This window comes from Sprattus sprattus (assembly GCF_963457725.1).
Source record: "Sprattus sprattus genome assembly, chromosome: 3".
Lineage (NCBI taxonomy): Eukaryota > Metazoa > Chordata > Actinopteri > Clupeiformes > Clupeidae > Sprattus > Sprattus sprattus.
This window is the reverse complement of record NC_137922.1, coordinates 9954161-9976170: the sequence shown is the minus strand read 5'-3', so window position 1 is coordinate 9976170 and position 22010 is coordinate 9954161. Positions and strand designations below refer to the sequence as shown.

General features: G+C 42.9%; 1 protein-coding gene across 1 annotated transcript; it reads left to right on the top strand.

Annotated features, from left to right (window-relative positions):
* Window positions 1-3390: 3390 nt before the first annotated feature.
* On the top strand, window positions 3391-16112 carry atg9a (ATG9 autophagy related 9 homolog A). The gene is made up of 15 exons (XM_080834449.1): window positions 3391-3566; window positions 4447-4648; window positions 5156-5201; window positions 5429-5491; window positions 5595-5744; window positions 6014-6155; window positions 7362-8110; window positions 9350-9503; window positions 10490-10669; window positions 10919-11155; window positions 11737-11975; window positions 12320-12437; window positions 13500-13704; window positions 13962-14104; window positions 14425-16112. The coding sequence occupies exons 2-15, from the start codon at window positions 4546-4548 to the stop codon at window positions 14431-14433; spliced, it is 2538 nt and encodes an 845-aa protein (XP_080690575.1). The 5' UTR covers window positions 3391-3566; window positions 4447-4545; the 3' UTR covers window positions 14434-16112.
* The last annotated feature ends 5898 nt before the right edge of the window (window positions 16113-22010 follow it).

The window sequence follows — 22010 nt, the reverse complement described above, 5'->3', positions numbered from 1 at the left end:
CTGCTGGCCGGCTGGACCAACAGTTTAACAAAGAATAAACTTAAGTGCTTCTTCTGTTGTTCCAAACAGTTACATTCATTGAAACGTAGCCTAATTGTATCTTGTCGGGCATAAATGGTTAATCAGCCTATGTGGTAATGAGCCTGTAAAAAACAGAAAGCGTTTTTGCTCATTTAGATTCCATGACAATTAAATGTTATTGTTAGATCTAGGCCTAGTGCCTACCCATCTCACCCTATATTCTGGGTGATGTATTATGAAATACAATGTAAAAAAAAAAAAAAAATCAAACATGCACAACATATGATGAGGTTATAAATTCAATGTAATAATCTAAATTTCATGGAACATATTTGCAACATCAGAGCTAGATATTGAAATTAAATATGAGTTTACCTACATATTTGCTGAATGCTTTAGCAGACATTCGGGCACTTTCTAAGATGCAACTTGTGGGAGCAGAAGAGACAGGTCAGCTGTATTTTCTATGGAAACAAAATTTCGGAAAGTCAGTTTAGCGGAGCATTGGATCAAGGGGATTGAGTGGACATAAAGTATTAATTTGCGCAAAACGAGGCTACTGGTGACTGTATGTAGGTGTGAAGTTCGTGGTGCGACTGCACAGGAAGCGTTCACCCCTGCCCCATGTTTTGCGAGCGCTAGCGCACCCAAAAAGACAAGGTTTTGCACACCCACAAACAAACACACAACTGACAACACGAATTTCCACAAGTTAAAAAAACATGAATTTAAGTGAACCAGGTTGGTGCACCAACTGTCTGTCACTGAAGAATGATAAATGGATTACCGACGTGTGGGAGTTCGTGGCCTAAGCTGGTCAGTCCGCTGCAAAGAAGCGCCCTGCAGAACCACTGAACATTATTTCGGTAAGGTTCCCAGTTTAATTGGACTGCTTATTACCTAGACTGGCAGAAGGGACACTGGGAATGGTCTTGGCCAGACCACTTTGATAAAGTTTTTTTTTTATATATATGTACTTTGAAAGTGGTTATTTATTAACTAGTTATTTCTTTGTTGTTTAAAACACCGAGGACTATAGGCCTATGTTTATGTTTCAGGCTCTGTCTTGTCGTCTGTGTATTGTTTGATTTTTGTGCCCTTTTTTTAGAAATGGTGCTGGCCACCATTCTGTTCTGTCTAGAGGAAGGTTAGTCTACTTGTCTTGTCAGGTATGTGCATTTCTGTAGACCTTTAGACTGCTGAATGTTGTTCTCTGTTATTGAGAGGCTAAGCAGGTATTTTTATAGAGATTTAAACTGCTGAATGTTGTCCTCGACTGATTTAGAGGTGTAGCAGATTATTCCTTCAGACTGCTGATTATTGTCCTCTGCTGATTTAGAGGCTTAGCAGTCTCCTGGATATTTTAAAGAATATTAAACTATTTATCTTTAACCCCTCGGTCTGTCTCTCTGAGCTTTTTGGCCAACCCCACATTTTTTATGACAACCCAAGGCTCGGTCGGTCTGTCCCAGTAGGTATAGGCCTTTTAACGAGATGGGATATTCCATAGAGGGAAAAGACCTGATGTGTAAAATGCAAGAGCAGTACATGAATGGGGAATGCACAAGGTGTGGGAGGTTGCGAACAATGTTTATGAACTTGAACACATGCAAAATATGAATCCAAACTCTTCATGCATTCCACTATGCCCACCTCTTACAATAAAGGGAACTTTATTTTTTGGGTGGGCAGATAGATAAACCCCACTTGGGCAGTGATGGTGTGACTGGCGCATTCAAATGCTCCTTGTCAAATAATAATAAGTAACTAGAAAATGCATTTCCTGAAGGAAATACCAGTGCATGAAATGCAAAAGTTAGGAAAGGAAGAAGAAAAGAAAGAAGAGTGAAAGAAGGAAAGAAGAGTGGAAGAAGGAAAGAAGAAAGGATAGAAGAGTGAAGAAAGGAGAGAAGAGAGGATGAAGGAAAGAAGAAAAGAAAGAAGAGTGAAGAAAGGAAAGAAGAGTGGAAGAAGAAAAGAAAGAAGAGTGAAGAAAGGAAAGAAGAGTGAAAGAAGGAAATAATAGTTGAAGAAGGAAAGAAGAAAAGGAAAGAAGAGTGAAATAAGGAAAGAAGAAAGGAGATGAAGAAAGGAAAGAAAAGTGAAAGAAGGAAAGAAGAGTGGAAGAAGGAAAGAAGAGTGAAAGAGAAAAACAGAGTGAAAATATTGAAAAAAGGAGATAAAAATGGAGTGAAGAAGAGAGATTGAGTGTGAGAGAAAGTAGACTGAGAGAGAAAGATGGAGAGAAAAAAAAATTGAGAATGGATGGTGTCTTAATGTTCCTAGTTACAGTTAAATTGAGAGGGACAGAGAGAGAAGAGGTTCCTTTGATTTGGCAGCTGTCAGTAAAGCACAGGTGCAAGCCAGTTTAAAGACCCATGATGTCATAATGGCCCAATGTAAGTCAATGGTAGAAATGTATATTCGTTTTTGTTTACAAGACCTACGCGACAAAGTTTGAATGAAGTTTCTACGTTAAGCGGTTCGGGCTGAATTAATCGCAGAAAAAGGTAACAAGAATAAGAAGAAGAAGAAGAAGAAGAAGAAGAAGAAGAAGAAGAAGAAGAAGAAGAAGAAGAAGAAGAAGAAGAAGAAGAAGAAGAAGAAGAAGAAGAAGCCTAGGAATAACAATACAGGGCATTTCATGCACTGTAATTAAGCCTATATCCAAAATGAACACCTTAGGGGAAAGGTTGACTCAGAGATGGTTCAGGAACCTTCTTTGGTTGGTGTATACCCTAGGAAAGGCCTGGGCCGCTCCAGCGACAAACCAGGGCCCTCAGGTGTTTGTGTTTTGTTTCCTCAGGATAGAGTTTGATGAGTGTTAAAAATCCTTTGCATCTCTGCGTTTTAAACAACCCCTTCACAATGTATAAGTGTGTTTCTATGGTTCGTTCATGTTTTCAGAGACTGGAGGACATTTTATGAAAAAAAAATTCTTAGAACCATGCACTTTTTTGTTAACGAGTAAGTTATATTGAAGTCGTTGATCCTCCTTTCTAAGCAGTATGCCTTGAACCTCATATAATAAAATGAACAACATTACAATCTTAGTCAGGTTCATAGTTGGTCGGGTCAACAACACAAGCTTGTGTCTGCAGAAGGCCTACGCAGCGAGCAAGATTTAGGGCGTGTCTAATACAGCCTGAACGGAACATTTGGGACGACTGTTTAGTTGTTTCTTCTCAAAGCGTGCCTTAAACCCGCCTCTTATTGCCATTGGCTGTTTTAGGCAGAAAACGGAAATGTCTCATACTTGATTGGATGAAACGTTTGTGAACGACATCAGATTGACAGTCCAGGAATGTATGTTGAGAAAGCAAAGCAAGCTGCAGTAATATGGAAAGGAAAAACGAAAGGCTGTCTACATATCTTAGGCATACTACATAACTTCAGGCATACGTAATCATCTTTATATGGATTTGGTGAAAGAATGCTGTTGAACGAGCTCATGGTAGCTGCACTGCCCCTTTGACGTTCACGTTTGTAGACAATCGAATTCGGGAATGGTTTCGTGGTGGTTCACCTAAAGAAAGAAACATGGCGTGAGTATTTTACAACTTCAGTTTCGCTTTTGACCCACTGGAGGAGGATAAATGGGGTGGAATACTGTTATTTCAGCCCTCTGTGTGGCTAATGTTGTTGTAGGCTAGGTTGTGTGATGTTACACTCAGGAGGGAGGGTGTAATGGAATTGTGTTATGCATCAGCCGCCTTGTGCAATATCGCAAGCAATAACAACAATGTGACGTTTGGCGACTGGGGTGCTTGTTGTCTCTGTCGCACATCTTTGGCTTTTTCATAGACGTGGTATGAGTAGTAAACGAGAGCTATGCACAGCGGCCTGGTCGGACTGATAAGGGGAGAGCAGGCATTTCGTTTCTCTTTCCTTTTCACCGAACCGTTTGCTCTAGTGTCATTCCTTACCGTTTTGTTGACGGCTTGATAAGGTAGCTAGCTAGTATCTCGACTACAACATGGACGTAATGTTGTCGCTTTGTACACTGACCGATGTTCACACCCACATGCCTATTGATACCTAAAATATACACAGCATGGCAGGCTGAAACAGTTTCGCAATTCGAGATGAAAGGTCATACTGAGTTTCGGATGTTTACTGACTTGTCATGGCTGTTTGGTGAAGGTGTGATCACAAATCATGCGCATGTAGGCTACACCGGACCGCGGCCTGCACGTTGCTAAACGCATTAGCTCGAGTGTCAAAAACAAACCGATTAGTCTGAGATGTTGTCTGGTAAATTCTTCTACACTCACCTGTCATACTAGGTATGGTATGTTTAAATGTGACAGTGTGTCCCTTGTAGTCGGCATCGCAAATTGCTAAATGAATAGGATGCTGAATTGGGTATCGGCGAGACCATAAGACAAGCCTAAAACAAGGGTAGTTGCTCATCTTTTTGAACAGGAGAGGAAGGCCCACTGAACCAGAATATGATGTGAATACACCACCGAGAGTCATTCGCCGTTATCTAGTGTGACGAGGGATCTTCCGGACGACTGCACCATGGCCCACTTCGACACGGAGTACCAGCGTCTGGAGACGTCATATAACGACTCGCCTCCCGGGGAGGAGAATCTCCTAGTCCACGTACCGGAGGGAACTAAATGTAAGTTAGGGGGAAGCATGTTTAAAAAAGACACATTTATGAAAATATTTGCTGACATTGGGAAAGCAGGCACCAAAGAGCTTGGCTGTTATCCATGTCCATGGTGACAGTCATGTAGTCCCTAACGAGCTCCTTTAAGATCTGAAAGAAATAGACTGTCCATCAGTGTCAAAGCTCAAACCACGGGTCTGCAGTGGGGATGGTCAAATTATTCATCCAATAGCCTGGTTCTCAGACCACAGACACAGATCACAGGTCAAGGCCTCAACTAAATTATGAAATGCCTTTATAGGAAGGACAGTTTTTCAGTTTGACTTTTTTGTAGCTTATCTTACCATAATGTAAGAAATGACAAGGACTATATCGATTGCACATCACCACTGTCACCAGACGCTACACTACTCATATGATCATAATGTAACTGGAGCTCATTGTTGATGTTGCGTGTATATATGGACCACAGTGTGAGATTTGTACTCAATGTTTTGATGTTTCTTCCCCAAACAGCTCAATGGCATCACATAGAAAACCTGGACCTTTTCTTCCAGAGAATATCCTTTTTGACAAAGGGATGCATTACTGTCATTTTCTCCAAACGTGTTAACATTACGAGTTGTAAGACCATGACAAAAAAAGTTAGTCCTAGATCTGATAATTTAACTTTAATGATGTGCATGGAATTTAAGTTCACTTGGTTGAAGTAGTAGAGCTATAGGCTAATCTACTAAAATGCAAAGAATGACTCAATGTCTGACTGGTTTCCTGAACTCCACCATACATCTACAATATGCACCAAAAGAATGGATTTACATGTATGCTGTTGGGGGAAATATTTGAGCTTGTGTAAGTGTGGTCTCTTTTTTTATTTTAGTTAATTTTGTGCTCAGATGGTCAATATGTGATATGTGGTTAAAAACTAAAGAAAAAGCATCTTGTTTTCCTCCAGGCAACTGGTGTTTGTAGTGGCGTTCACTGTGTTCCTCGCTAACTGTGTGGACTATGACATCCTGTTTGCAAACAAGTTTGTGAACCACACTGATTCATCTAAGGTCACACTACCTGATGCCTTCCTGCCGGTAGATGTATGCAGTGCTCGGTGAGAACCCTACTATAATATTCGTCTCTACAAGTCAAAGGGAAATTACACTTAGTCCTATGACTGTTGTTTTCGGTTCAACTTTGATGTTATGTTTATAACAATTAAGTTTTTTAAGTATTTAAGATAACTGGTTGTAGAATTCTAATAGAAGTCTCTCTATAAGAACTTTTATCAGTTTATGTTTACAGTTTTGATAGGGTAAGGCCAGAACAGTATGCATGTCTTAAATGTCATTAGCTGACTATCTCTCCTCCCTGATTCTACAGCATCCGTGACAATGTGGCCGCCATTTTCATCCTGGTTATTTCTGGAGTGTTCTGGCTCCACCGGCTCATCAAGTTTATGTACAACATCTGCTGCTACTGGGAGATCCGCTCCTTCTACAACAATGCTCTCAAAATGTCCATGGTAAGTCTGTGTGATCCACTACTACACGTCTGCACAGATTTTTGTGCTTTAAGGAACTAGAAGAGGAAGTGATAACATTAATGGGAATTACTCATTCCAACCATTGTGTAACTCATGACCTTTTATGAATATTGACATAAGCAGTTGGAAAAATAACTTTTGCAGTCTTGAATATGATGTTGTATTTGCTTTTGTCTAGGATAAACTTGAGTTTAAATTGTTTCATTCAGCTCTTTTGTGGAATAAGCATACTCAGAAATATGTCTGTTGAAATGTTGTGGCTGGACTTAAATTCAGCTTCAACATTAGAATTGATGTCTTCAGGACTGTTAGTGTAAGCTTAATCTCTCTACTAGTGAGTCTGTGCTGTCTAGTTACGAGTTTAGGTTTGTGTTATTTACTTAATGGGCCAAATTATCAATGGGTGTAATTATGTTGTAATTATGTTTTTCTGTTCAACATGTAATCCTTAAACACTTAAAACATAGCTAAACAGCGATGAGTGCAATTAACAAACGATGATCACCAGTTTAGCTGTCCACGTCTAACTTGGCTGAACGCGCAATGATCAAGTGTTCAAAATGAATCACCTGCTGCATGCCCTCATTCTATTGGGTGAGCCAGTGAGTTTACGTTACAACCTTTAATCGCACAGGTTGTGTGATTACAGTTAGAAGCCTAGACTGCTGTTTAAGAAAAACATTGAGTGAAAATTTCACTTTCAATTTTAAAATGTATAAATCTTATCAATTTTATGAGGTTCAGAAGTCAGCAAACCTTATATACTTTTTTTTTAAATCCTATGTGGCATTACGAAATTTGTATCACTAAACTCTTCCAGCCGATTTCTCCGATTGGGGAGTATTCTGAATTCCTGTCAGTGGCCCAATTTGGTCCAATAAGTCTTATGTCTAACGTAAGCTAACCAGTAAAGAGCTGTGCAATAAGTTAACCTCACTCCCCGGCATCTCAAGAGTTGTGTTTATGATAGATGCTAGTACCCATGGGTTGCAGCCTCCTTGCTAGCACCCCCACCTTGCGCATCCTAGGTTGTGAGTTCGAGACCGGTGCAGAACTGCTTGTCAACGCAGATTCCATATGCTCTCCCTTCACCTCTCTTCCTCTCTCTCTCTCTCTCCTCTCTCTCTCTCTCTCTCTCTCTCTCTCTCTCTCTCCTCTCTCCCTTCACCTCTCCTCCTCTCTTAGGCGGACCTCCCCTACTTCACCTGGCAGGAGGTTCAGGCGCGCATCGTGGAGATTCAGAAGGAGCACCAAATCTGCATCCACAAGAAGGAGCTGACCGAGCTGGACATCTACCACCGCATCCTGCGCTTCAAAAACTACATGGTGGCCATGGTCAACAAGTCCCTGCTGCCCGTGCGCTCGCGCCTGCCCCTGCTGGGCGACTGGGTGTTCTACACGCGTGGCCTCAAGTACAACTTCGAGCTCATCTTCTTCTGGGGCCCTGGCTCGCTCTTCGAGAACGAGTGGAGCCTGAAGACTGAGTACAAGCGCGGGGGGAACCGGCTGGAGCTGGCCGACCGGCTGAGCTCTCGCATCCTGTGGATTGGCGTGGCCAACCTGCTCCTGTGCCCCGTCATCCTGGTGTGGCAGGTCCTCTACGCCTTCTTCAGCTACACGGAGGTGATCAAGCGCGAGCCGGGCAGCCTGGGCGCGCGCTGCTGGTCGCTCTACGGACGCTGCTACCTGCGCCATTTTAACGAGCTGGACCACGAGCTCATGTCGCGCCTCAGTAAAGGCTACAAGGCCTCGTCCAAGTACATGAACTGCTTCATGTCGCCGCTGCTCACCGTGGTGGCCAAGAACGTGGCGTTCTTCGCCGGCTCGCTGCTGGCCGTGCTCATCGCGCTCACCATCTACGACGAGGACGTGCTGTCCGTCGAGCACGTGCTCACTAGCATCACCCTGCTGGGAGTCTGCGTCACTGTCTGCAGGTACACACCCCCTGACCTGTCTGTCTGATTGGCTGTGCTTGCTGTCTATCCCGCCAGCCAGATCCTCACAGATACAGATCTTGTTTTTGTTGACATCCAAGCCAAGAATAGTGACCCACAATGTTGTCCACATCCTTACTGGCGTCATGCAAAGCATTATATTTGGATCACAAGAAGAGATCCACAGCAGAATTGTTGCATAGAAAAAAAACATATACTATATTACTACATATTTGAATATTATATTACATATACAGTATACTATATTACTACATATTTGCATAGGATACTACATTAACTATATTACTACATAAATGCTTATATTACTGTATAAGCTCCACGTCCATACCAGGCATGAAGGAAAGCTTCATCACCTGTGCACAAAACCATAACGGTCATTGCATACGTTTATGGTTAGCTATTGCATGAATGGAAGCCAGGGTCATTGTCTTCAGATCGCAGGAGAAGACAGGTAGCAGTTTTGCAGAGACTCCCATGACTTTGCGGAGACAAAAGACCTTTAGGGTGTTTTGATGCCAAATTTATCTGACCTTATTGTGTTTTCATGGATCCACACAGATGCCAACCTCCCATGGTTCCTTGCAAGCTAATAGCCATGCTTATACATGAAACAGTAGTCTGTGTGTGCTGTAAATTCTCAGTGTGTAATCGGAGGTTACTGAAATGCTGAGCGGGGCTTTCCTGAAAGGCATGGTTCACAAGAGACCTCTGTGGGTGTGTGAGTCTTCCATGACACACCAGCCATCATTTGGAAACTCTTAACCAGGGCTGCATTATAAAACTGGACCGGTTAAAAAGAGAGAGACTGGAATATGGTCATGAGTGAATATGTTTGTGTGTGTGTGTGTCTGCTGGACTGGAAATGTCCTATTAATCCAACAACACATTATTCCCCACAAAATGATCTGTCTGTCTAATCAAGGATATTGTCTAAAGAGTATGTAGAGATGAAACTGATTTGAATGGAGGATTGGTCAAAGACTTCCACGTTAAAAATGGCCCTCATTTATAAATATTACAATGACAGTCAATGACTAATGATTGTGCTGGAAAAGTAGTAACTGGATAAATGGTATAATCAAAAGGGGGTTAAATCAAAGCTCACACAGCTGTCAGTATCAGATTCCTTCCTTTAGGATGACTCGTCTGTTTTCTTCGAAGAACCCCTTAGTCAGATCACTAAGCTGCTGGACCGCTGGATGATGTTTGTGCCCGCAGGTCTTTCATCCCAGACAAGCACATGGTGTTCTGCCCCGAGCAGCTGCTGAAGGTGATCCTGGCTCACATCCACTACATGCCTGACCACTGGCAGGGCAACGCCCACCGCTACGAGACCCGCGACGAGTTCTCCCAGCTCTTCCAGTACAAGGCTGTGAGTCCAACATAAATAATAATAATAATTCATTTTATTTGTTGAGCACTCTTCATTCCAGCAGAATCTCAGAGTGCTAAAGGACAAAAGGACAGTTTAAGAAAAAGTATAATTTTTTTTAGTAGGAAATGCCTTTATGAATAAAAAGGTTTTTAGGCCAGTCTTAAAACAGTCTAGTGTCTGTGTTGCCCTTAAGTGGTCCGGGAGGCTGTTCCACAGTCGAGGGGCTGCAGCGGCGAAGGCCCGGTCGCCCATGGTGCGTAGCCTGGTGTTTGGGATCTGCAGGGACAAACTCTTATTGGATCTGAGGGGGCGGGTTGATGTTTGGAGGGTGATGAGTTCTTGCAGGTAAGGGGGGGCATGACCAACATATGCCCCCCCATTGGTGGGTGAGTAGGAGGACTTTGTAGTCAATGCGGGATGAGACAGGGAGCCAGTGCAGTGAGTGTAAAATGGGGTATATGTGGTTGTATTTCCTGACTCTCATCAGGATCCTCGCAGCGCTGTTCTGGATGTACTGCAGCTTTTGAATGTTCCTGCCAGTGATCCCAGTGAACAGTGAATTGCAGTAGTCCAGTCTTAAGGAGATGAAGGCGTGGACAAGCTTCTCAGCATCTGGCAGGGTTAAAGTGGGGCGGAGCTTGGCGATGTTTTTGAGATGGTAGAAGGAGATTTTGCACAGATGCTTTATATGATCGGTATGAACATGGGACAAGTAAAAAATACTGTCTCTCTGCGGTGTGTGTACGTGCGCATGTGCGTGTGTGTGTGTGTGTATGTGTATTTGTGTGTACATATTGTCTATGTATTTATATTACCACCCTGCCTTCCCACTCACTTGAAGTGAGCTTTACTAGCATGACAAAATCATATCTTTCTTTTTTGACCCTTATCAGGCTCCTTCTCCATTCCTTCCATGTGCTGTTTTCAGCATTCTGTGATATGAGGTTTAGTGGATGTCTTACCTGTCGCCTTACCTGTCTCAGGTGTTCATCCTGGAGGAATTGCTCAGTCCGGTCATCACCCCGTTCATCCTCATCTTCTGCCTGCGCCGCAAGTCTCTGGAGATCATCGACTTCTTCCGTAACTTCACTGTGGAGGTGGTGGGGGTGGGAGACACCTGCTCGTTCGCCCAGATGGACGTACGCCAACATGGGCATCCCGCGGTGAGGGCACACACTGCACGAGCCGTTGATGCCTACAGTTTTTGTACAAGGGTTTTGTTGGGTGTTTTCAGATTAGATTAAATACTGACTTAAGATGTCAAGTAAAGTGTCTTCAATCCCAATTGTATTTATTTATTCTTCCATCTATACTGATCAAAAATATTTTGGCTTCTTCATTGATATTGACCAATAATGGCTCAATATGATTGGTTGGACTCCTTAGTGAAGCTCTCTCTCATTGGTCCTTAGTGGATGTCTGCGGGGAAGACGGAGGCCTCTATCTACCAGCAGGCGGAGGATGGGAAGACGGAGCTGTCACTCATGCATTTTGCCATCACCAACCCGCACTGGCAGCCTCCGCGCGAGAGCACCCACTTCATCAGCCAGCTCAAGGAGAAGGTGCACCGCGAGGCCGCCGTGGGCAACCAGGGGGCAGTGGCCGACAGCCACGCCTTCACCTCCATCCACTCGCTTCAGTCCGAGGAGGTGTGTGTGTGTGTGTGTGTGTGTGTGTGTGTGTGTGTGTGTGTGTGTGTGTGTGTGTGTGTGTGTGTGTGTGTGTGTGTGTGTGTGGGGGTGGGGGTGGGTGGGGGTGGGTGGGTGTGGGCGGGTGGGTTGTGTGTCAAACTAAATTGTTGCTCCTGTCTGATCCCGTCATGACATTCAGTGTCTTTTGTAGGCTTTAGTGTGCAGTTAGGATCAAAAGAATAATTACATCATTAAGGCCATTCTCTATCTGTGCTATTGAAAGTGACCAAGTTCTCTTTTAGTGTTGAATCATCCACAGATATCATATCCTTAACCACTGTTGCTAGTTCGATTCCTTACTGTCGAAGCGTCCTTGAGCAAGACACTGAACCCCTAATTGCTCCTGATGTGCAGTGTGCAATCAGTGTAGATGTAAAAATGTACATACAGTACATTCTTGTATGTCGCTTTTGATAAAAGCGTGTGCTAAAATGTCTAAATGTACAGGATGTTGATTGTATGTTATCAAAATTTGATTGATCTATTTCCTACACCATGACTTTTGATGTTGATATACTTCTTTCCATCTTCTCTCTCAGCCCCGCAGTCTCATCGCTAACCTGCTGGTCGGGCCTCCTCCCCTGGCCTCCCTGCACCTGGGGCGTGACGGCTCGCTGGCCAATCATGTGTCAGTTGGCCTTAGCGACGCGGCGCCGTCACTGCGCTCCCTCTCCCCGCTCAGCGGGAGCCTCCACCTGCGCAGCAGCTACCCCTCATCCCGCCTGCCCCGCCCAGACCACCCCACCGGGTCCGCCAGCAGGACCATGGCCGGATCAGGGTATGTAGGGCACAATGCACGTTACTTACACTAATTTCAGCTTGTATCGGCATGAATTAAGAGAATGCAGTTGTGTTATTGAAAACAGCATCGGTATATTGATCATATACAGAGGTGAATCTCCTCCCTTTGGAAAACAACAAACCAATAAGAAACCAACAAAAAGGTGGACATATTGTTTTCTCAGCAGTTGTCTTGAAAACGCAGTTTGAACAGTTTCTAACCCTGGATATAATTAATCTCTAGAAAAGTAAACAACAAACTAGTTAATTATTTCTTTGTTTGGTTTCATTTTGGTTTTCGTTCGGAGTTAATTTATCATCTCTCTCTCGCTCACTCATCAGTACTGATGCTCGCACGGTCAGCTCTGGAAGCAGCGCTTGGGAGGGTCAGCTGACTAGTCTGGTCCTATCAGAGTATGCCTCCACAGAGATGAGCATCCATGCTGTCTATATACATGAGGTAATATACACACATACACACACACACACACACACGAGAACACACACACTCACAAGAACACAATACGGCAAATCATGAATGTTTTACCATGGGCAGCAGGCTGCTTTTTAATGTTGTCCAACATCTGCAGTATCACTTTGTCAAAGCCATATCCATTATGCACGATATGATTGCATGAGAGAAACATTACAGGTAAATGACCTTTGATCATGTACACAGCAAGGCAAGGACCAATTTGAAAAATCATACCGCCCGAACAGGGACTTGAACCCTGGACCCTCAGATTAAAAGTCTGATGCTCTACCGACTGAGCTATCCGGGCTCTGACACACAGGGGTGGTCAGGTGATTTAAATAAGGTAGATCACATGATCAGTTTCCAATAGTTTTTGAGGAGTTTGTGTTGCTTCATGCAAAAGTATTTGCGTAAAAGACATCTGTTATCCTCAGACAATCCATATTAAAATATTCAAAGCATAAAAAAGACAAACAAACAAGATAAACAATGCTGCCAACTCATAGCAGTAGCAGGTCTCATAGCGGGGCACTTGGTTTATTTATTTTTATATCTAGAGAAAAATAAATAAGCCTTAAAAGGCTTCTCGCCCTACAAGATTTGTGCCTTTATGCCAGGTATCATCGCAGATTACAGCGCCACCAAGTGGACTACACTGGTATTGGTAATATGCTTGAGGTGATGAGGTTTGACAACAGCCATTCCCCCTGACAATACCATCAAAAACCTGCATACAACACATACACACATACTCACTTTGAGCCTTTCATTATTTTAAAATTGAAGCTGGGTAGCACCAAAAAGGATTAAAGTATAAATCTCTCTGAAAGGGTTTGGTCAACATTACCATATTAAATCTTTCTCGGGACTAGATCTGTCAGATCTGTGGCAGGTCAAGGCTGGGTCCATGTGCATGTGTCCGTCTGTGTGCTGCTTGGATTGACTGTGTGCTGTGTTGGTTGATTTGTGTGTTGTGTGTGTCTTCTGTGTGAGTTATGTGTGTCCTGTGGGTGTTGATGTGTGTGTGTTGTGTGTTGTCTCTGACAGCTCCACAAGCAGCAGTCTCGCGGGGAGCTGTCCCGCCACACGTGGCACCGGCAGGAGAGCGACGAGAGCAGCGAGAGCGCCATTGACGACTGCGAGGCCCCCCGCAACCTGCCACGCTCCAACACCTTCCCTTTCACCGCCACTCCACACCAGGAGGGGGCAGCACTGCAAAATAGCGGCCAGAGGCGCTATGGGGGAACCACAGGTAGCTGACAGTACAATCTCTTTGTGGGCACTGAGTAGGGTTATCTGTTCATTCTTCATTACTGTATCTTTAAGTAAGGTAGTAAGTTACCAACAGCCTGTATCCATAGCCAGTTACAGTAGAGTACAAATACCAATTTTTGACCATTGATCAAACCTATGGCCTTCATGATGTTAGTACCGCTCTCTACCAGTTAATCTTGCTGTTGTTGTTGAGTTACAGAATCTCACTCTGTGTGTTTGTGCGACCCTCTGTAGATGCGCTGAGTGGAGCAACCAGAGGTCAGAGGTCGGCTCGCGTTCCCATGGGAGGCTGGGTAGAGGAGATCCAGTCGGGCCGGCACCATGATCCGGTGCCTGAGGAGGGTTCTGAGGATGAACTACCACCACAGATCCATAAGGTAGTCTGGTCAATCACTCGTAGTTTTGAACAAATAAGTATTTTGCAGTAATGTTGCCTTTGGTTTCCTTTGGAGGCACAAGCCTCGCTGGATTTCTGGAAAGCATTTTGAGGCGGCTGTCTTTTGTTTTATTGATACTTAAAAATCTTCATTCTCAAAGTCCTGGAGGAACAGTTGTTTTGCTGTAGTTTTCAATATATCAAGCCAATTGAGCAGTTCCTAAACATCTGGGTCACGGACTGATATATTTTTAAACCCATCTTTTGCATAAAACTCATGTCATTCAGTTTTACACATCGCAATCTTCTCCTTTCTCACAGGTGGCATAAGCCGAGAGCGATCATTGTTCATCTGAAGAAAAAAGGGAACTTCACTGACAACAGATACACACTGACTTGATTTTTATTTCTCAGAAGGGTGAAATATTTATCTCATATTTATCTTGCGTATTTATCACAAGTCACGCTGTGCCATTTTTGCCCACGTTTGTATGTATTTGAGGTGGTTGAGAAGATGTCTGACAATAGTGAAGTCTTCAGGACAAGCTACTAGACCCGCACACTGTCTTCTCCGTCATCAACAAACCACTGGGGCTTCAGGCAGTCAAGAGAACTGGACTTCACATGCAAGAAACTGACTGGATCCTTTACTTGCAGTAGCAGGAAGGTGTCATCTTAAGCTATCCAAGACTAGGCATTAGAGAAGAACCTGAACTATTCAGTGTCTCAGTCGAGAACAGCAGTCATAAATGCTCAAGGTCCTGTTGACTGTTCAACACAATTACTCTCAAGATGCAGGTACTTGCAGTTTAGTCCTTGCTTGGTTTGATAAGCTTTCCTTAAGAAAGGCTGACAGAAATTCTTTACCCAGAAGTTATTCTTACGTTGAAAATACCATGCATTTATAGTCCCCTACCATTTTGAAGGTGTTTGATTGTTCGATAGATTCTCATAAAATACAGAAAAGGAATAGATTTTAGATTAAATTATTTACACACATCTTAGCAGTAAAAAAAATGAGGAATCCAAAACCAAGATGAAAGCTTGTTAACCTATCATAACATGATTTTGCTCAGGTATGTTTTGGAGTTAATCACCAAATCACATACAGTAGAGAGATTCTATATTGTATATACTCATCCTGATGGCATAGAGGTTCAAAAATAAGTGTTCAGGTTCTAGTGATTATGGGGCTAAACAATGTAAAAAAAAAACATTAAAGGAGAGGCTTTTTTAGAGAAATATTTAATATTCATTTCACTAGTTCGCCCGTCAGAATACTTGATTTCGGGCACTGACAAAGGCCTGTTTGGCTTGGTAGCTGGCTGAGGTCCTGGAATGCCAATAGCAGAAATTGTTTGGGAGCGATGTCGATCGCAGTGTTGGGAAAGTTCACTTTCTACATGAACTAGTTCAGTTCATAGTTCACACATTCTAAAATAAAGTAGTTCAGTTCATAGTTCAACATTTTGAATTATGAACTAAGTTCACAGCTCCAAAAAATGAACTAGTTCAGTTCTTTTTTTCAATATGTTGTGAGCTATAATTTTTCTAAATCTATATCTGTCTGCAATACCGCTCTCGGCCTCTACTTTCGTTCAATGAACGCGTTCAGACGCAACACTGGTCGACTGACACCCCATATGGATCAGGGTTATATGACCTCAGAGCTACTAGTGAAAAGGAGGAAAATGGGGAGGAGGTTGCATGCCTAGCTACGCCAGAGCGCATGACATAGTGGACAGGTCTACAAAGCTGTTGAGGGGGTGAGTTAACTGTTGTCAATCATTCCTATGGGCTCCTCCTGAGCTCTGATTAGGAAACATCACTTGAAGTAGTGGGAATGTGCCTGGCCGATTGGTTTGCTGTCAAAAACACATCGATAGGAATGTCCACGAGTGTGCCACGGCAAACTGAAGCACAACACAAGACTGACCGGAGAACAGAAGAGGCAAGCTAAGTCTGTCTGATTAGACTATAACAAACCACCCAGCATGGCACGAGAGGACTGCGCCGCCCCCCCCCCCCCCCCCCCCCAACACGCATGTTTCTCTCTGACTTACTGTTTGCACTTTAAAAGGTTTCTCAATCCAAAGGACGCTTCAGTCAGTTACTTGTAGGTTTATTGTCTCCTCAGTTCGTTTCTTTTGGGTGTCCTTTTTTTATCAGGTTGTATATAGAGGTGTGTGTGTGTGTGTGTGTGTGATTTTGGTGTGTTGGATCCAGGTACAGTCCCCTTTGTGTAGACTAAGGATGTAGAAAGCACATAGTGATATGAGGGTGGGAGATAGGGTCTTGTTTGCATTGTCATGTTTGAGGGAAATCATTTTAGCTCATTTCAGGCAAGAAAGAGAAACCTTACATTTCAAGCAGACATTGCACACAGCGTTGAGTGAAGGGGCCAATATGGGATTACAGCAGACAACACAGGAAGTGTGAGGGTTGCACTATGGGCTAGTAACATGGAGAACCTGCATGTTTGCTCTCAACCTCCTCAGAATTCATGAAGAATTATTTTATGTAGATTGATCAAAAAGGAAAAAAAAAGTCATGTACAGACCATTAGGCAATTCATTACAGGCTAATGTTTGACAAATTGCTTTTAATATTTCACATCAGAATGTTACCAGTGACCTTGCATGACCTTTTGCTCTGTGACAGTAGAAGAGATGACCAATAGTCTGTCACCCACTAAACACAGATTTCTTTGACAATTAATGATTTCATTTTTGTGCTGCATTTTGGTTCTTTTTAGTTGTATTACAGATTTGTCTGTAAGTGGCATTTTGTACAGTTGTAAATTCATCAATAAAATGTATTTCGTAAATCGTTAAAATAACTCTTGGTGTCTTTTCATGAAGTCCTATTTGTCATCAAAGAGCCCAACATATAAGGTACATGAATTTCACCCTTGATTCTCATTTGTGTGACAATTGCAGTCAGTGAAGACAGGGTGGAAGAAAAACTACCTTCAATTGCATTTCTTTACCATGCAGAATCAATGATGTTATATTCTTAGCAAAAGCAATCAACTAAACTTTTTTTTTAACTTGAAGTATGAAAGAACGTGAAACAAAATTCTCATGAATTTGGAACAGAAAGTTAAAACTCTTATTGTTCTTAGAGAGGGTGAGTTCGACCATCAAAACAGTAGTAGGTAAAGTAATATACAGTAGTTCTTACATTAACAGGTAAAGGGATTGACTATACTAGGAAAGGTATCAACGTAAAGGGGCTTGTCAACCTACAATGATTAAGACATAATATTGTTAAAATAGTTAACACACAAACTAAATATTACATATCCAGTGAGATTAACACACTTGATTCACTAATTCTGGGTCTAGGTCTGTAGTGAAAGTGTTATTCTGTTTAACACTTTAACGGACGGACAGAAGGATGGAAGGAAGGAAGGAAGGGGGGCTAGAGAGAAGGAAAGACTTTCTGATGTAGTTTAACTGCATTGAGTCCTGTTTTTTTTCTGTGCTGGGGGTGGAGTAGCAGGACATCTTACTGGGTGCAAGAGGAGGATAAATCAATGAGGTATTTTTTTCTTGTAAATTATTTGCAGAGCATTACGGCCGTGTTTTAATGTGTTTACAGTTAAAAGTATGACATTTTCTCTGTTATTTCAGACAAGTTAGTCAGACCATCACATCGTCTGACACAAGACATACACGTCGCAAACATAGGAACATATATTAATTCCCTACCCCACCCAGACAGTAGCAGTGTGAAGAGAGGATTAAGGGGATTATCAGTGTTCAGATTACCCTCCCAGGGGGCCTTCTGTAACTAACTTTTACACAGGCAACAACTAGCCTATGCACAGCAATACAGTCTAAGCATACACTGCCATGAACACTGCCACATCATGGAGGAACGTCTGCCACACACAGTAAGGACACACAGTCAGTGGCGATATACGAATCGATTGTATTATTATCATTAGGTTGCTTCCGCCACGTTCATTTAAATTCATGCAGCATGTTATAGATTCCGCAATTCCAAATATTTCAACTTCAATGGGGGTTAAAGTTGGGCGAAAGGTGACCACCAGGTCACCACTACCATGGCAGACAGAGTGAAATTAAACTAAACACAAATAGTTCAATTCATTTTAAACTGAAGAGGGCAAATTAGAATAGCAGATATAATTAACAAAAAAGGTCAAAGTCAGAAATGCGTTCAAAAAGTATATATTATTTAAGTTTACAATCATCACATTATAGAACCTTTGTTGTTGGACTCCAAACATGCGAGTTGGATATTTCTGGAGTAGCCTATTGGTTTTCTCGGACCAACCTGAGCGTTCATGCTTATGTCAACGATGTTGCTAGCACTAAAGGCCCTTGCATGCTTCTAAAGGGAGCATGAATTGCTAGGTGCTTACGAGTTGCGTTGGAGGTGTTGCCAAGCAATTCACACCCAGAACAATAGGCTTGCGTAAAATGGCGCAAGTCTAGAAAAAGGGGCCGACGCACGCAAGACGTAAAAAGTCGCGCAAGGGGCACGCAAGGGGCTTGCGCGGCCTCTTGCGCTTGCGCTTACGCTTACGTAACCTAGCATAAATCAGCCTTTAGGCGAACGCACCATCAACCAGGCGAGCGAGCATTTCATTGGTCAACACTACATCTGGCATTCTATTGGTTGCCCACGAAAAAATCCGCAAGCAGGAAAAATCTGCAAGGAGACTTTTCGCAAGCACGCGGAAAATATGAGCGCGAGCAGGAAATGTGCGCGCGCAACGGTGTATCTGAGTGCGAGCACACAGTTTGAGCGTAAGCACAGCACATTTTGCTTGCAAAGACTAGGTTTTTGAGTGCGAGCACACAGTTTGAGCGTAAGCAGAGCACATTTTGCGTGCAAAGACTGGGTTTTTGAGTGCGAGGGCAGGGTTTCATGCTTGCAAACTGAAAGAACACGCTTACGAATAAAGATAGGAATAAAGCTCCATACATGGTTAGCACCCTCAGTAGTGGTGGGGGGTTACCTCCTTTTCCACGACGTTCCATCAGATACTCCTGGCATTTATTTTTCTTCTATGTTTCACTCGTTTCACAATGATTCTTCCAAATGTGGACATTTAGGTAGCAAAAACCGATGCATTGTTAACTTAAAACTACCGCGCACTAGCTCACTTTTTCCTTCAACGTCCGGGAATGTCAACTTTCACGCGCACCACGTGAAAATTCGTTCAAAGGTTGTTAGGGGATGATTGCTCTAGGTCTAAAACAATCTGTTCATTTCAATCTGTTATTATTTTCTTTTGTGAGTGAAACATTATTATCACACAATAAATATAGCAAAATGAAATTAAATAACAATAATTAATAAACCATTATTTTCATGGGGGTGCTATGGCTAATCCAGGGGGAGCTATAGCACACCCTAGCCCCCCCTGGCGCCACCCCTGCACAGTGCACACAGGTAGCATGAATAGCCTACACATCAATAGGCCATAAACCTCACTGTCAGCCACATTGAACAAAAATGGCACTCACCATAACCGCAAACAGTAAGAAACCCCGCCCAAATGCATAGAAAGATTACTATCACTATTAGTGCTGAGCCTTAAGGAAACCATGTGTTGACATGACTGCCTGAACAGCCGGCTGAAGAAAGGATCTGCCTGAAACGTCCGGGCGGCATTCAAATAAAAAATTAAAATGAATTACTAGTCCTGGGCCCTGTTCGGGGACGCTCGCTAAGCGGTTTAGCGAGCTAAATTCCAGGCTAAAAAAAGACAACACTGCTTTAGCGGATTCGGCGTAGCAACTTTTGCTCAATTTCCATGGTAATTAATCGCTTAGCCCTAGCCTGCTCCAGGGCAGGCTAAGCAAAGTTTAGCTGGCTAAACTTGCCACACCCACGCCAAAAGGAGGGATCCCATTGACAAGGAGTCATAGTTTGATTAGCGTAGGAAGAGTTCTTTGCGATCGCCAAGAAGATCAATTTTTCCATCATGATGAGTTCTTGTATGAGCGCTACCGATCCACCCGACAACAAGGAATAATTAATTTAGAAGACCTTCTCGAGTCATTTATTGCATACACCACCGTCAAACATTGAATGTCATCACTTTCTTGCGAGTGGTAGCCTTCATTTTTGTAATGTCGGCGATGCGGAGAACAAAGCACTCATAATTATATGACAGTGGTAGCCTATAGTACAGTTGAGACATTGGTACAGTTGATAAACCCGAAATAACTTTCATGTGCAGCCTGAGACGTGATTTTTAGTTTGCACATGAATACTAACGTTTTCTTTGATCCCAGGAAATTTGAGCACATAACCCAAATAGATATTGGCTAAAGTTGTTTTACCTACTTTAACTTACATCATTGCAAACGTTTAGTTTTGCAAACGTGTCTAGTGTTTGTGCGGTAGTGAATGGTGGATGGTGGAGGTGGATGGTAAGGTGGGTGCATGATAAGAAGAGAGAAATAGACACAATTTCTTTTCATTGCTTAAATGTATTGAATTTCTTATTAATACATTCACATTTAGTCATTTAGCAGACGGTTTTATTCAAAGCGATTTAAAACTACAATTCCTACGAGAGTGAGGGGAGTCGAACCAGTGATCTACAGCATGCAAGCCATACGCCAAACCCGCTGCACCCGCTGCACCATAGTACCTTTCTGTGAAGGGAAAAGATGTCACGTATTATACATCTTATAGACAGTTTCTTATATCGCTGTGGTAGTGTCGAATTTTGACATGATTATGGTCTTGAATTCTTCATAACGCGTTCATGATCATATCCTGCCTTATCGGAGAAAATGTTTAGACCATTGTACCTTTCAAAAAAATCATGGTTTTGGGGATCGACCTTTCTTGCCTTTTGAAGCAAGACGTGCACGCGCAATTTAGCTGACGAGATAAATTAACTTGAGGTTAAAATAAATTAGCGCCCGTCGCCAGACCGGCTTGGCCTGTTCTCATTTAGCGAGCTAGTTAATCTCCAGTTGCGAGCTAAATTAATTATCTTAGCTTCAGTTGTACGCCGAACAGGGCCCAGGTGTGCACACTGTTACTAGCTAATTGTTTGCCAAACATTTGCTTTTGTTTGTTTTTTTACTTCCTCTCTGTTATGAATCATTTAGCTTCTATAGCTCTTGGTGTTGCCGCAGACGATTCATGTCAACCACCAGAGAGTAGCAGGTGAGCAGAAACATCGCCCCCTGCAGTGTGGCTGAAAATGACATCCCCTAAGACATGGCACTTCGTCACATCAGTGTTTAGAAATTAATGAATGAAATGAATAATGAAAAAAAAACATCAATTCTGATTTCAAATTGAACTAGGGTTGCCCAGGCCAGAACTAAGGGCTATCCCAGGGCTTCAGCATAATTCGAACCGTGGGGATGATCATTCATTTGCTATTATTTGAGCCAGACGTGTGATGTCTCTGTCCAGGGGCGGAGTGGGACACAAAAATCCACCGGGACTATTCTGACTGCACCGGCCCACCACCGGCCCACAGCGTGCCCAAAACTGGCCCAACCCATCCCCTTCACCTCCCATATATCAACTACACAAACAATTATTGTTAGATTTAGTGTTGATGTGTGGGTGACAGACGTGTATTTGTATATGTACATTTATGGAAATAAGGAACAAATCGCGTCCCGTATTGGCTCAAATGTTATGCTAATCCGCAACAATGTGTCCTGTCAACTCACTCGCATCACTAGTTGACGGCTAGTTGAATAAATCCGTAATTCTTGTACATTTTGATGCACTCTCCTCCAGCATCCGCTTCTTTTTCAGTCTGGCTTTTTCGGCCCCTCCTTTCTCCTTTCTCTTAATTCCCTCCATCAGGTCTGCTTCACCTGCTCTCTCTCCCTGATAGCCGCTAATTTAACTCCCTACGTTCACTTGATAAAGGCAGAACGATATGC

What these genes read in the sequence shown, in the direction of transcription:
- atg9a (XM_080834449.1), top strand. Translation starts at nt 4,546, where the DNA reads ATGGCCCACTTCGACACGGAGTACCAGCGTCTGGAGACGTCATATAAC. An exon ending in CGTACCGGAGGGAACTAAAT is followed by an intron (nt 4,649 to 5,155) that starts GTAAGTTAGGGG and finishes TTCCCCAAACAG; the next exon opens with CTCAATGGCATCACATAGAA. An exon ending in GCGCTATGGGGGAACCACAG is followed by an intron (nt 13,705 to 13,961) that starts GTAGCTGACAGT and finishes GACCCTCTGTAG; the next exon opens with ATGCGCTGAGTGGAGCAACC.